We start from the raw sequence: 16,140 nt of genomic DNA, 5'->3' as shown, positions 1-16,140 counted from the left end.
TTCCCAAATGGCACCCTATTCCCATATTGTGCGTAGAGCCCTGGTTAAAACAAGTGCACTATATAAGGAATAGGGTGCCATTTGGGAAGAAGCCCTTCTGACAGCCCATGGGAGTCGTGCTGGACTGGTGGAACCACAATCCCACAGAACAGCTGTTTAGAAATCCAGACCAGGGCAGCCAGATAGGGGTCATCGCCTCCTTCACTCACACACAAACACTATGCAATACCACGCTAATCAGTGCACATTTACCATTAGAGGAGTAATTTACGAGTTTACAGTATATTACAAGTTAATTTCTGTTATACAGTATAACAAAATGAAATTGTAATATTGTATAGGGCTAGACACGGCAATACAAACCGTCTTGCTCTCACCAGCTATTTACATTTTGTTGGGTAGGAGAGAACAGAACATGTGACTGGTGTTGCCCTCAGAATAATGAATTTGTGACAGAGGTCAGTATTATTATAGCCTAGTACGAACCATCCTGATCTCGCGAGCTTAAGACGAGGCTAGTATTATTACATCCGATTGCCATGGCTTCACCAAAATAAAGGTCCTAGTGCCACGAAACTATCACACACACACACTCATATATTCTGTTCTGTTACAAGGTCATAAGTCAGTAGCCCTAACTGTGTCAGAGGCATTACAGATCATCAGGTCAAAGGTGACTGCTCAACTTCCAAGGGAGATTCTCATTTGTCCTCTCTCCTCCATGACCCGGAAACCGATAAGTGGTTGAGGAGAGAGTCAATTCGTTTATAGGCGAACAAATGAGGCTGCTCCCCTCCTCCATTACCTACTTCAGAGGATTCACAACAGTATCCTCACGGCAGGTAGCGCAGAAGTGTTTTATAATCATCCATATCCCCTTTAAAAATCAGCTGTTGTCAAAGGAGAAAAGCACGCACACATTTAAAAGTTTTACGCTAAAAATGCCTTGCACAACTACCTACAGAACATTTGTTTATCATTTTACACATTTATTTTGGTATTCCACCCCTGTAAATGTAATTTGCCTGATGACGCACAAGTGGAAAAGGAGAGCCATTACATACAAGCACATTTGTTTCCTCTATTCGATTACATTTTTCAAAAAGAGGCAAGGACAGGAAGGAGTTCGCAAAACCAATTAAAGAATCTTCCCAAACTCAATCAGAAGGTGCACATTCAGCAATTTCTGTACCGTGGAAAATAGTCAGGCCAGTCGGATAGCAATATATCATTGGTGGACGGTCAATAGCGCAGGACAAGACATACTATATCACAAGACAGTTGTTCCCACCTATATTTAGGCCCTCAGGGTGGGGCGGGACCCATAATCACCACAGGAACCAAAGAGAGCCATTGTGGGGAGCATCAAATCACAGGCAGAACTTCACGGGCCTTTGTGGTACATGATCTACAGTATGGCAATTACATGGCAATTACATGGTAACAGAATTATGCAGAGATTGAGATTATATTTTTAAAATGTATACCAAACAAAAACCACTGATTTATCAAAATCATACAACGCTATGCACAATGAGTACTTATCAATTTACACTAAAAGTTTTAGAAAAACACATTTACAGGAAGAACTGTGCAGATAAAGTTGTAACAGAATAAAACTGAGGAAGACTTTACCATAATTCTATTACCAATAGCATCCGTATAATTTTTCCAGTAAATGTTTTTTTAAGAAGCAAATAGAGTTGTATGGTTTGTTAAACGTTGAAATCAATGGTTTTTGTTTAGCAAACATTTTAGAGTGAAAAATCTGAGTCTCAGTGGAATTGCCCAGTATGTACCATACCGTGCCATTAGAGCAACAGGAGTAGAACTAGATCACACACACACAACATAACAATGCATTCGGAAAGTATTCAGACCCCTTGACTTTTTCCACATTGTTACATTACAGCCTTATTCTAACATTTATTAAATAGTCCCCCCCCCCCCCAATCAATCACCATACAATACCCGATAATGACATAGCAAAAATAGGGTTTTAGACATTTTAGCACATTTATTACAAATAAAACTGAAATAACACATTTACATTAGTATTCAGACCCTTTACTCTGAACTTTGATGAAGCACCTTTGGCAGCGATTACAACCTCGGGTATGATGCTGCAAGCTTGGCACACATTTGGAGAGTTTCTCACATTCTTCTCCGCAGATCCTATCAAGCTCTGTCAGGTTGGATAGGGAGCGTCACTGCACAGCAATTTTCAGGTCTCTCCAAAGACGTTCGATAGGGTTCAAGTCCGGGCTCTGGCTGGACGTTCAGAGACTTGTCCCGAAGCCACTCCTGCGTTGTTCTGTTGGAAGGTGAATCTGTGCCCCAGTCGGAGGTTCTGAGCAGATTCAAGGATCTCTCTGTACTTTGCTCCATTCATCTTTCCCTCAATCCTGACTAGTTTCCCAGTCCCTGCCGCTGAAAAACATCCCCACAGCATGATATTACTACCACCATGCTTTACCATAGGGATGGTGCCAGGTTTCTTCCAGACATAACACTTGGCATTCAGGCCAAAGAGCTCAATCTTGTTTTCATCAGACCAGAGAATCTTGTTGGAATCGAACCAGGGTCTGTAGTGACACCTCTAGCACTGAGATGCAGTGCCTTCGACCGTTGCGCCACACGGGAGCCTGGCTGTCATGTGCCTTTTTTTGAGTAATAGCTTATGTCTGGCCACTCTACCATAAAAACCTGATTGGTGGAGTGCTGCACAGATGGTTGTCCTTCTAGAAGGTTCTCCCATCTCCACAGAGGAACTCTGGAGCTCTGCCAGAGTGACCATCAGGTTCTTGGTCACCTCCCTGACCAAGGACCTTCTCCCCTGATTGTACAGGAAGAGTCTTGGTGGTTCCAAACTTTTTCTAATAAAGAAGGAAGGATAGATGAAGGCCACTGGACTTCAATGCTGCAGAATTTTTTTTGTCATTTTCCCAAAACTGTGCCTCGACACAATCCTGTCTCGGAGCTCTATGGACAATTCCTTCGAACTCAAGGCTTGGTTTTTGATCCGACATGCAGTCAACTGTGGGACCTTTTATAGACAGGTGTGTGCCTTTCCAAATCACGTCCAATCAATTGAATTTACCACAGGTGGACTCCAATCAAGTTGTAGAAACATCAAGGATGATCAATGGAAACAGGATGCACCTGATCTCAATTTCAAGTCTCATAGCAGGATCTGAATATTTATGTAGACATGGTATTTTAGTTAATTATTTTGTATACATTTTCAAAAATGGGGGATAATGTAATTTAAATCAATTTTAGAATAAGGCACTAAGGTAACAAAATGTGGAAAAAGTAAAGGGGTCTGAATACTTCCCCGAATGCACTGTGCTGTATACAGACAACCCAGGAAAGGGATTTAAGCTTACGATAGATAGTAAAATAGCTAATTTAACAAGGATCTAAATCCCCTTGTAAAACTAACTTCACATAGGTCTAAGTGTCCTCCCTTCCACTTCAGTGATAAACTTTCATTTGTTTGCTTAAGTTACTGATTTGCCTGCCTGCTTAGAAGACAGTGTGTGTGACACACCTCTGCTCTTGGTAAGTCACAAAGCACAGTGCCACAAGCTAACAATACAGGCCTAGCAAATAGAACATGATAGACCTACTGGATCGTTTGAAATGTGATACAAATATCTATCCGTTATCAACTCAAATTCAAGCCTGTAAAAGCTTTGAGATGCTTTCGTCAGAGCTCTCTATTTTGCTGAGTGTGTTCTCCCGACGTCATCCATAAACTTGTCACAGTCACATTATCCAGTGAGCGAGCACTGATGACTGGACTGTCCTTTTCTCCAAAGTCCCTGACAGTCTCATCACTCCCATGAGAGGAGACTGTGTGTGGAGGGGGTCTGGGTCATATGCAACAGCAGTACACGACCTCTGTTTGAACACATGACTGCAGGTTTGAACGAGTTAAACAGGGCTTATTCTCTACTCCCTTTAGTCAGAGGCAGAACTCAAGAGCACAATGCTCTGTTCAACAGTCATTGCTCCCATGAGACTGAAGGAAGTCACGGTCATAAAACAGCACAGGACCTGGATATTTGAAAGAATCAAACAAGGCCTATTCTCCCTGTAGTCAGAGGCAGAGCACAGCAGCACAAGGCTCTCTGTTCGACACACAATTATTTAATATATATATATTTTTTTACATTCCACTGGACTGATTGGCCCACCCTTTGGCACATCACTGAGGGAGACCCCATCCATGGCCATTATGACACACCATTAGAGAGCATAACAGAACGAGAGAAACCTCTACTCCATATAGACCATTTGACTAGACCAGTGTTTCCCAAACTTGGTACACGGAACCCCAAGTGGTGGATGTTTTGGTTTTTGCCCTAGCACTACAAAGATGATTCAAATTATCATCCAACTTGAATTATTTGCACCCTTTGGGGTCCCGAGTACAGAGTTTGGGAAACGCTAGACTAGACCTATATTTTGGAGGATGTATTTTGCTACACTTTAACAGTTTTTTTCTCCTTGACAGTTTGACCTAATTACAGTCCAGCGATCCTGTTGTAAAAGAACTGAGGCCCAGTAACCAGGGACAGACAGGCCAGTCATGACCGGATTTATACTGACCTGAGCTCTGCCCTCAGATATCAATCGTCTGCCTTTTAGAAGGTCTCAAACTTTGAGTGCAGTGTACATCATCTTAACATATTGTTTAGTGAAGACAGAAATCTAATTTGCCAATCTTAAGATTGCCAACTACTACCTGCATTGCTTTTGTGCCTTATGTTCACAGAAGGATAACATAATATTCTAACATAAAGCTTCATAGTATAATAGCAATATTATAATATGTTAACATGATATTCAAATGTACTGTACATATACACTACCATTTAGTTTGGGGTCACTTAGAAATGTCATTTAAAAAAAAAAAAAAAAAAACACATTTTTTGTCCATTAAAATAACATCAAATTGATCAGAAATACAGTGTAGACATTGTTAATGTTGCAAATGACTATTGTAGCTGGAAATGGCTGATTTTTTAATGGAATATCTACATAGGCGTACAGAGGCCCGTCATCAGCAACCATCACTCCTGTGTTCCAATGGCACGTTGTGTTAGCTAATCCAAGTTTATCATTTTAAAAGGCTAATTGATCATTAGAAAAACATTTTGCAATTATGTTAGCACAGCTGAAACTGATGTCCTGATTAAAGCAGCAATAAAACTGGCCTTCTTTAGACTGGTTAAGTATCTGGAGCATCAGCATTTGTGGGTTTGATTACAGGCTCAAAAATGGCCAGAAACAAAGACTTTCTTTTGAAACTCGTCAGTCTATTCTTGTTCTGAGAAATGAAGGCTATTCCATGTGAGAAATTGCCAAGAAACTGAAGATCTCATACAACACTATGTACTACTCCCTTCACAGAACAGCACAAACTGGCCCTAACCAGAATAGAAAGAGGAGTGGGAGGCCCCGGTGCACAACTAAGCAAGAGGACAAGTACATTAGTGTGTCTAGTTTGAGAAACAGACGCCTCACAAGTCCTCAACTGGCAGCTTCATTAAATAGTACCCGCAAAACCAGTCTCAATGTCAATAGTGAAGAGGTGACTCCAGGATGCTGGCCTTCTAGGCAGAAAATACAGTTCTTGGGAAGTGTGTGCTTCTTTGTCAAATTGTTTTAACAAAACAGTCCACAAAACTAACACATTCCAGGCCTCATTCCAGGCATATTTGCTGAAACAACTAGCATGCTTGTGTCCCAAGTGGCACCTTATTCCCTTTTTTGTAATGCACAGGGCCTATAGGACTCTGGTTAAATGTAGTGCACTATGTAGGGAATAGGGTGCCATTTTGGACACAGTCAGAGGGCATGGCTCACCAACACCAAGGCCTGCTGCATTTTTAAAATAAAGTTCCAACAATTGTATCGTGGATCACATCACAATCCATGCCACCACTCCTGACAGACAGTGCTGGTTTCTTACTACTGATTTTTTAAACGGCAGACTCTGGAGCAGGTTTCTGACAATAACCAAGAAGTTGTGTCTGGAATTGATTGTGCTATATACTTAACCAAAGCTGCCTGTACTTGCCCTAGCTTAGAGTGAAATGTCAAAACTTGTCAGATCTACAATAAGTACCCATTACAGGGCATAGGAATACCTGAATAAATTAGGTGGGTTCGGGAGAATAGAAAGTAATAATCCCATCAGATCACATAGCCTATCAGAGCCCTAGCGTGCGCATGCACACACTGCATAAGTATTCAGACCCTTTGTTTAGGCAACCCTAAATTCATTCAGGAGTAAAATGTGGCTTAACAAATCACATAATAAGTTACATGGAATCAATGTGTGAAATAATCGTGGTTGTCAAGATTTTTGAATGACTAACCCTTCCTCTGTCCCCCATACATAGAACATCTGTAAGGTGTCAAGTATTGAATTTCAAGCCCAGATTCAACTACAAAGACCAGGGAGCTTTTCAAAAGCCTCAAAGACAAGTGATTGGTAGATGGGTAACAAAAACAAATCAGACATTGAATATCTCTTTAAGCATGGTCAAGTTAATGATGCTGTGGATGATGTATTAAACCACCCAGACACATCAAAGATAGTCTTCCTTCTGAACTGAGCTGCAGGACAGGAACTGTTCAGTTATGTTACCATGAGGGCATTGGTGATTTTAAAACAGCTCGAGTTCAATGGCTGTGATGGGAAAAAACTGAGGATGGATAAATAACACTGTAGTGACTGCACAAAATACAAATATTCAGAATAAAAAATATTCCAAAACCTGCATCTTGTATGCATCAAGGCACTAAAGTAATAGTGAATTATTTTAAATAAAACACAGCAAAGGAATACACTTTTTGGCCTAAATGCAAAACCTTATGTTTGAGGGCAAATCCAACACATCACTGAGTACCTGCCTCCTTATTTTCAAGCATGGTGGTGGCTGCTTGACATGGTACAGTATGGGTATGCTTGACATGGTACAGTATGGGTATGCTTGACATGGTACAGTATGGGTATGCTTGACATGGTACAGTATGGGTATGCTTGACATCGGCAAATACTGGAGAGTTTTTGCAGAATAAAAAGAAACAGAGCTAAACACAGGCAAAATCCTTGAAGAAAACCTGCTTTATACCAGGGACTGGGAGAGGAATTAATCTTTCAGCAGGACAATAACCTACAACACAAGGACAAATCTTCACTGAAGTTGCTTACCAAGAAGACAGTGGCCAAGTTACAGTTTTGACTTAAATCTGTTTGAAAATCCCCAACATCTTGACAGAGCTTGAAGAATTGAGGGGGGGGGGGGGGAAATAAGGACAAATATTACACAATCCAGGTGTGCAAAGCTCTTCTAGACACCTAAGAAGGCTTACAGCTGATCGATGCCAAAGGTGATTCTAACATTTGCACACCTGGATTGTGTAATATTTGTCCTTATCCCCCCCCTCAATTCCCTCTGTCAACACGGGTAGCTGAATACTTATGCAACAATTATATTTTAGTTATTTCATTTTTATTCATCATATATATATATATATGACAAAAAAATGACAATTAAATCAATTTGAATCCCACTTTTTAACACAAAATGTGAAAAAATCCAAGTGGTCCAAATACTTTGGCAAGGCACTGTATGTGCATAGCTACCTCAATTACCTCGTACCCCTGCACATCGACTCAGTAATCCTACTCCCTGTATATATAGCCATGTATCACTTTTTAATTGTATCTTTCTATTCACTGTTAGTCTACACCTTTTGTTTATGATGCATGTGACAAATTTTGAGCATAAAACTTTTTTATTTTTTACTTAAGCCAGTTAAAAGGAGCTGTGGATCACCTCTTAGTGTCACACTGTTGCTTGATTGATATATTGCCGAAGCTCAATCTTTTGGAGTTCAGCCATAATCTCCTCCCTCCCTTATAGTGTAACGTAAACCAGGCCATCCTCAGAAGGATCTCAGAACTACTCTGACAAAGCAGGTACAGGGGTCAGTACAGATCTAGATAGCTACTCTGATTGCCATGGGCTATATGGACCGTTTACAATTCGACTGTCCATGAGGGCTGTTGAGCAGTATACTGTCAACCACAGTGATGTGGGGAAAATGAACTGCTGTTTGAAGTTGTGAAACAATCAAGTTGATTAGCAACACTAATCTGGATGGGGGGATACCATTGACAATACTATTCATCTGTAACACCTGACCAGGAAAAAAAGTTGTTAGCTATGTTAGAAGCTTTAAAATGTTTAACTCAATAAAACAAAACAATGTCATTCTTACCCATGGTGGCAACTCAGAGGTCGACAAATGTTGTTTGACAGTTTTCTCTTCATGCTCCAAGAACGCTAAGGCACGGGTCAGTCTGTTGTTTTTATGCCCTTGATTTCTTCTCCACCAGAAAAAGATGGCAAGCCCTATTAGAACCCAACTGAAGCTGAACTCAAAATATCCCAAAACATAAATGGGAAAAATAACGATGAAGGTCTTGGCAAATTTCATCCACATCCGAGTGGCGTCTGTGACGGAGGACTGTGGCTCATCTCCCAGATCCACCGGGGCGATTGGGGTCGTAGGGCTGACTGGAGGGCTCGGAGTTGTCGGTCCATTTTCCTTGGCTGTTGTTGGTCCTGTGGAAATTGTCTTTCCAGAATCCGCCCCTTGAGCTCCACTGTTTGCCGCTGCCGCTCTTCTCATTTCCACTCTACAAATAAGTTTCAGAATAGAGAGAGCAGAATAAGCGACACAGACAGAAAACATTTTACATACACAATGTATATTCTACAATGTAACAACAACACGATGACAAACGTTAATGTCTGTGAAAATGTTGCAACCACAGCCGCTGGAATAATTATGATTGATGTAATCATAGTAGTTAGTTCAGAGCGAAGGGCTCAGCGACCTGTCAATCTGCATCGTGGTTTATGAAGGAGTTTCCTAACAGTCGCAAATTAACCGCTATTTCGCCAAACTTGTGTTAACCTTTTTTATTAAATAACATAAATACTCTTCCTCACCCGTTTCTGTATTCGACATCCGTAATCCTTTGAATTCAGTGTACCAGTCCCGTACACTGCATGGGTTCCTTCGACTGGTTTAGTTTCCAATGTAGCCCAACAATCCCTTCACCACATCCTGCTTTCGAGTGCGTTTCTCTTCTCCACGCACACAACACAATATGACCAGCCCCCTTCTAATTTTTCTAACAGGAAATTGTCATTGTCAAGATAGGTCAAACACAGGGAGGGATTTTTGAAAAATAGGATTTCCAAGCGCCATCTCGTGGATACTTGGCTCGTGCACACTCGTACAGCGCAATTAATTATTATTCTGAACCATACAGAATAGTCTAATAATCTATTTTCCAACATCAAATATTTAGGGTTGCTATAAAAGTATGGTAGTACAACTAGTAGAGAGTATGGGATGCAGCAGTGGCTTTTTATTGTGTACTGTACCTGCCATCTATGATTACACCGTGCACAAAACAATGTACTAAGGTATGTTGTCCACTAGATGCCAATAGAGACTTGATACTGTGCTGTAGCCTATAACTAAGCACTATTGAATGTACCAATTACCAGTTGGTAAGTTGCATGGATAATAGTAGTTGGAACAGATAATTCATTACCAAGGTATAATCATACTGAAATTATTAGAATGATAGATTCCAATGATCTAGGCTACAATATAGTGACCCTGTGATAGTATCACTACAAAGTCCATTGCCTATGCCATATAGGATATTTTGAATAGGCTATCAGTTCAAATAGTTGACAGGACAGCAGTCCCTGAATGGTAGAGTATGTATGATACAATATGTCAAAGAATCTGATGGTCTTCAAATGTTGAAATGACAATGTATACATCTCCAGCTACATTAACCATACATGGAAGCTGATAGAGTATAGGTATAGACATCCTGAATAGAGCCCTCATAGGACTGATGCAGTGGATTAAATATATATGCGCAGTGCCCACTTAACCCAGAAGCCAGCTGCACCAATGTGTGGAAGGAAACACTTTACACCCGTGTCAGCGTGCACTGCGCCCCGCCCGCCACATGAGTCGCTACTGCGCGATGGGACAAGGACATCCCTGCAGGCCAAACCCTCCCCTAACCCGGACGATGCTGGGCCAATTGTGGGCTGCCCCATGGGTCTCCCGGTCACGGCCGGCTGCGACAGAGTCTGGACTCATTACACTCTGTAGTGCCTTGCGGTCGGAGACCGAGGTGTTGCCATACCAGACAGTGATGCAACCAGTCAGGATGCTATCGATGGTGCAGCTGTGAAACCTTTTGAGGATCTGAGGACCCATGCCAAATCTTTTCAGTCTCCTGAGGGGAATAGGTTTTGTCGTGTCCTCTTCACGACTGTCTTGGTGTGCTTGTTCCAAGGAACTTGAAGCTCTCAACCTGCTCCAATGCAGCCCTGTCAATGAGAATGGGGTGTGCTCGGTCCTCCTTTTCCTGTAGTCCACAATCATCTCCTTTGTCTTGATCACGTTGTGTGAGAGGTTGTTGTCCTGGCACCACACGGCCAGGTCTCTGACCTCCTCCCTATAGGCTGTCTCGTCGTTGTCGGTGATCAGGCCTACCTGTTGGGTTATCGGCAAACTTAATGGTGGTGTTGGAGTCGTGCCTGGCCGTGCAGTCATGAGTGAACAGGGAGTACAGGAGGGGACTAAGCACACACCTCTGAGGGGCCCCTGTGTTGAGGATCAGCATGGCAGATGTGTTGTTACTTACCCTTACCACCTGGGGGAGGCCCGTCAGGAAGTCCAGGATCCAGTTGCAGAGGGAGGTGTTTAGTCCCAGGGTCCTTAGCTTAGTGATGAGCTTTGTGGGCACTATGGTGTTGGACACTGAGCTGTATTCAATGAATAGCATTCTCACATAGGTGTTTATTTTATCGAGGTGGGAAAGGGCAGTGTGGAGTGCAATAGAGATTGCATAATCTGTGGATCTGTTGGGGCGGTATGCGAATTGGAGGGGTCTAGAGTTTCTGGGATAACGGTGTTGATGTGAGCCATTTCAAAGCACTTCATGGCTACAAGCGTGAGTGCTTCTGGTCGGTCGTCATTTGGGCAGGTTGCCTTAGTGTTCTTGGGCACAGGGACTATGGTGGTCTGCTTGAGACATGTTGGTATTACAGACTCAGACAGGGAGAGGTTGAAAATGTCAGTGAAGACACTTGCCAGTTGGTCAGCGCATGCTCGGAGTACACGTCCTGTGAATGTTGCCCTGTTTAAAGGTCTTACTCACAACGGTTGTGGAGAGCGTGATCACACAGTCGTCCGGAACAGCTGAGGCTTTCATGCATGTTTCAGTGTTGCTTGCCTCGAAGCGAGCATATAAGCTTCCTACTTTAATTTTTGCTTGTAAGTAGGAATCAGGAGGATGGAATTATGGTCAGATTTGCCAAATGGAGGGCATGGAATTATGGTCAGATTTGCCAAATGGAGGGCAAGGGAGACCTTTGTAGTCGTCTCTGTGTGGAGTAAAGGTGGTTTAGAGTTTTTTTCCCCCTCTGGTTGTACATTTAACATGCTGATAGAAATTTGGTAAAATGGATTTAATTTTCCCTGCATTAAAGTCACCGGCCACTAGGAGCGCCGCCTCTGGATGAGCGTTTTCCTGTTTGCTTATGGCGGTATACAGCTCATTGAGTGCAGTCTTAGTGCCAGCATCGGTCTGTGGTGGTATGTAGACAGCTATGACAATTTACAGATGAAAACTCTCTAGGTAAATAGTGTGGTCTACAGCCTATCATGACATACTCTACATCAGGTGAGCAAAACCTTGAGACTTCCTTAGATATCATGCACCAGCTGTTATTTACAAATATACATAGACCGCCACCCCTCGTCTTACCAGAGGTTGCTGTTCTATCCTGCCGATACAGTGTAAAACACGTCAGCTGTATGATGTTCATGTCGTCATTCATGCACGACTTGGTGAAACATGAGATATTACAGTTTTAAATGTCCCATTGGTAGTTTAATCTTACCCGTAGGTCATCAATTTTATTTTCCAATGATTGCATGTTTGCCAATAGAACGGATGGAAGTGGGGTTTTACTCGCTTTCCTACGAATTCTGAGAAGGCAGCCCGACCTGCGCCTCCTTTTTCTCTGTCTTCTCTTCACGCAAATGACGGGATGTGGGACTGTTCCCGGGAAGGCAGTATATCCTTCAAGTCTGACTCGTCGGACTCGTTAAAGGAAAAAGCTTCTACCAGTCTGTTCTGATGTCCAGAAGTTATTTTGGTCAAAAAAGACGGTAGCAGCAACATTATGTACAAAATAAGTTTAAAAAAGAAGTACAAACAACGCAAAAAAAACAAACAAAATATAACATCAGCCATTCTCTCTCTACAGCTTATCATGAGGTACTCTTATCATGAGGTAAGAGGTACTCTTATCTACAGCAACGAAAAATACAGATGAAAACTCTCTAGGTAGATAGTGTGGTCTACAGCTTATCATGAGGTACTCTACCTCAGGTGAGCAATATCTCAAGACTACCTTAATATTAGACATCGCGCATCAGCTGTTATTGACAAATAGACACACACCCCCACCTCTTGTCTTACTGGACGTAACTGTTCTGTCCTGCCATTGGATGGAAAATCCAACCAACTGTATATCCGTGTCGTTGTTCAGTCACATCTCGGTGAAACATAAGATATTACAGTTTTTAATGTCTTGTTGGTAGGATAGTCTGGAAAGGAGCTCATCCAGTTCATTCTCCAGCGATTACACGTTGGCCAATAGAACGGATGGTAGAGACGGGTTATCTACATGCCAACGAATTCTGATCTCCGGCTCCCTGCATTTCCTTCTTTTCTTCATGTGAATGATGGGGATTTGGGCCTTGTCTGGGAGCAGCATTATATCCTTCGCTTCAGACTCATTAAAGAAATATCTTTATCCAGTTTGAGGTGAGTAATCGCTGTTCTGATTTCCAGAAGCTCTTTTCAGGCATAAGAGATGGTAGCATCAACATTATGTACAAAATAAGTTACAAACAATGCAAAAAAACACACAAAATAGCACAATTGGTTAGGAGCCCGTATAACGGCGGCCATCCCCTCCCGCTCCATTATGATTAAAAGGTTTATTCGGCTGTCCCCATTGGATAACCCTTTACGGTTCCAGGTAGAACCCTTTTGGGTTCCATGTAGAACCCTCTGTCGAAAGGGTTTTACATGGGTTCTTCAAAGGTTTCTCCTATGGGGACAGCTGAAGAACCCATTTAGTTTCTAAATAGCACCTTTTTTTCTAAGAGTGTACACGTTGGATGAAACATTAACAAGTTCGCTCATTTGGGAGTCAGTCTCCTAAAGAACATTGAAAACAATATTGTTATGAATTATGCAACCCATGAGGGTAGCAGCGGAGCACAGCAGAAGAGTAGAGGAAAGATTCCATCTGCCTGCCTGTAGGCCTACATTTATTAGGGGTTCTTTTATGGAATTATAGAATCTCTATGGGTTCTTTCCTAACCATTGAGGGTTTCCTGGTAAAACGCTGCATCCTTTTCAAAGGAAAATTTACTGTGTTCATCACTGATCTCTCTGAGCAGTTCAAGGGCCCTGTGACTGATTGAATTGGAGTTCATTTTATCATAGCTGGAGGTGTTGTCTAGTAGTGTGTGTGGGGGGGGAGTAACTTTTGTTTGGCACAATTTAATGGGGATTGTTTCCATAAATGGAATAGTAAATTAGGCTGTGTGTGTGTGTGTTACTAGATTGCCTGTGGGATGAAGGACCCATTCTTTATTAAAGAAAATAACAATGTGATTAAATGCAATAGGACACTATTAGATCTTTCACTTCTGTGTATTACTGTTGATGACGAGTGAACAATTACACAAGTAGACAACACTGTTTCTCACATTGCAATTGATGAATGTGTTCTGTGCTTATTCATAGCATAATGCTCATGAGAACATGATGCTGTGAGAACCGTACTGAGCAGAAAACGCAAAAAAGTAAAGTAAGCTTCTAATGTAAGTAAAAGTGTTGCTACTGGAACAATGAGAGTCACATGGTATCTATATGGAGTTCTATGGAGACTCACCATGTGACAGTGAAAGACATGCTAGGCATTCCCATTCAAATTCTATTTTAGAAGATACATCACTTTTCTGTCAGTATGAGAGAGATTATCAAGCTGAATAATGAATAGAGAAGTTTTCTGAAGGACAGGCTCTGCACATAGACCATCTCATACATTTTATTTAACCGTCATAAGTCCTGTACAGAATACATGAATGCATTACACTGACACTTTATCTTGGTATTTTTGATGACAAAATTGTTATCTTTACATTGACTATAGCCTACATTGATCACGAACAGTACTACTTTACTAATTATATTTGTATAACATAAAAGGAGGAACATCAGAGTATAAAGTACATAGTCCTGAATAGGGTTGCAAAATTGGTTTTCCAGAAATCCTGGTTGGATGATTCCGGATTTCCTGTTTATTCCCTCAGTGTAGGTTAAGGGTTTGTATTTAACTGTAATAACATTTGATTTGATTTTGATTTGATTTGACTCCAGGAACATCCAACCAGGATTTCAGGAAAACCAGGGAAGTTATTGAAAGTTCCAGGAATTTTGCAGCCCTAGTCCTTTACATTGGTTATTCTACACAGAAACATGACTAAAACCAACTCATCTCTCCATTATGTATTCATCTTTATACCAAAGAACAATGCCAACGTAAAAGTCAACATTGGAGATCCAGTCTTGCAAACTGCATGTATGATAATGGTGAATGGGAAGCTTTTCAAGAATACAGAGTATGACGAGCATTCAGACCTCATTGAACATTCTGCGCTGTGCTCTTGCAGACATCTTTGCTGGACGGCCACACCTAAGGAGAGTAGCAACAGTGCTGACATTTTTCCATTTATAGACAATTTGTCTTACCGTGGACTGACTTTTAGAGATACTTTTTTTTTCAGCTTTATGCAAGGCAACAATTCTTAATCTTAGGTCTTCTGAGATCTCTTTTGTTTGAGGCATGGATCACAACAGGCAATGCTTCTTGTGAATAGCAAACTCCAATTTTGTGAGTGTTTTTTATGGGGCAGGGCAGCTCTAACCAAAATCTCCAATCTCGTCTCATTGATTCGACTCCAGGTTAGTTGACTCCTGACTCCAATTAGCTTTTGGAGAAGTCATTAGCCTAGGGGTTCACATACTTTTTCCAACCTACACTGTGAATGTTTAAATTATGTATTCAATATAGACAAGAGAAATACAATAACGTGTATATTATTAGTTTAAGCAGACTGTGTTTGTCTATTGTTGTAACTTAGATGAAGATCAGATCAAATTTTATGTCAAATTTATGCAGAAATCCAGGTAATTCCAAAAGGTTCACATTCTTTTTCTTGCCACTGTATGTCCTCCTAAAACTGCTTATAACTAAAATAACTCAGATTAAAATAATTATTGTACTGCCCTTCCCTGTGGACTGTTGCTCGTGTCCGGTCCTGTTCCGAACTTGACTTTCACTCCTGTTCCTGCAGGAATCCTGTGGGACCCACAAGACCTGTGGGAGTCCTGTTCCCGTGTCAACCTTTAGTGGTTACCTTTCTCCAGCCTCAACCCTCAGCTTCATTCAATATAAAACCAAGTTGTGGGGCTGCAGTTTGGCTGCAGATTGTGCCTTTAAAGTAGGTTTCCATCCTCCTATAATCAGTGCTTCCCCCCTGCAGAGTGCTGTCTGGAAAGGCTCAGCTCACTACCGCACCCTGGGAGATGATTGAGAGGAGGAGTGCACTGATTTTAAATGTAGTATAGGGATTTGGACCTACAGTACTACTGCAAACCTAGACGTCCATATATGTAAATGCTTCTGGATATTAAAAAACAGTCATATTGTTTTATTCTATTTTATCCCCCCCCCCCGTTGCCATCTGTGATCAGCAATATTATCCAGAACAGCCCCCCTGCTGCTTATGAGATCCAAATACCTTGGGATTTAGGGCCCTGGCTGCATCACGCCTACGTCCCAAATGGCACCCTATTGCCTATGTAGTGCACTACTTTTGACCAGAGCCCTATGGGCCCTGATCAAAAGTAGTGGTCTATAT

The 16,140-nt window shown here is 41.7% G+C and overlaps 1 protein-coding gene across 11 annotated transcripts in view; it reads right to left on the bottom strand.

Annotated features, from left to right (window-relative positions):
* Positions 1-9,235, bottom strand: part of LOC139376044 (extended synaptotagmin-2-B-like) — a 49,984-nt gene extending 40,749 nt beyond the window's left edge. For 3 of the 11 annotated variants that reach the window (XM_071118156.1, XM_071118161.1, XM_071118165.1), the window contains exons 1-2: positions 9,042-9,213; positions 8,305-8,725 (exon numbers count right to left, since the gene is read on the bottom strand). In XM_071118156.1, coding sequence (XP_070974257.1) covers positions 8,305-8,718 — 414 coding nt within the window. In that variant the 5' untranslated portion in view covers positions 8,719-8,725; positions 9,042-9,213. Of the gene's footprint in view, positions 1-8,304; positions 8,726-8,926 lie in introns of all 11 variants that reach the window. The other 8 variants (XM_071118155.1, XM_071118157.1, XM_071118158.1 and 5 more) reach the window with 7 other exon arrangements.
* Between the last annotated feature and the right edge of the window lie 6,905 nt (positions 9,236-16,140).

The sequence above is a fragment of the Oncorhynchus clarkii genome, chromosome 20 (assembly GCF_045791955.1).
Source record: "Oncorhynchus clarkii lewisi isolate Uvic-CL-2024 chromosome 20, UVic_Ocla_1.0, whole genome shotgun sequence".
Lineage (NCBI taxonomy): Eukaryota > Metazoa > Chordata > Actinopteri > Salmoniformes > Salmonidae > Oncorhynchus > Oncorhynchus clarkii.
This window is presented reverse-complemented; position numbering and strand designations above follow the sequence as displayed.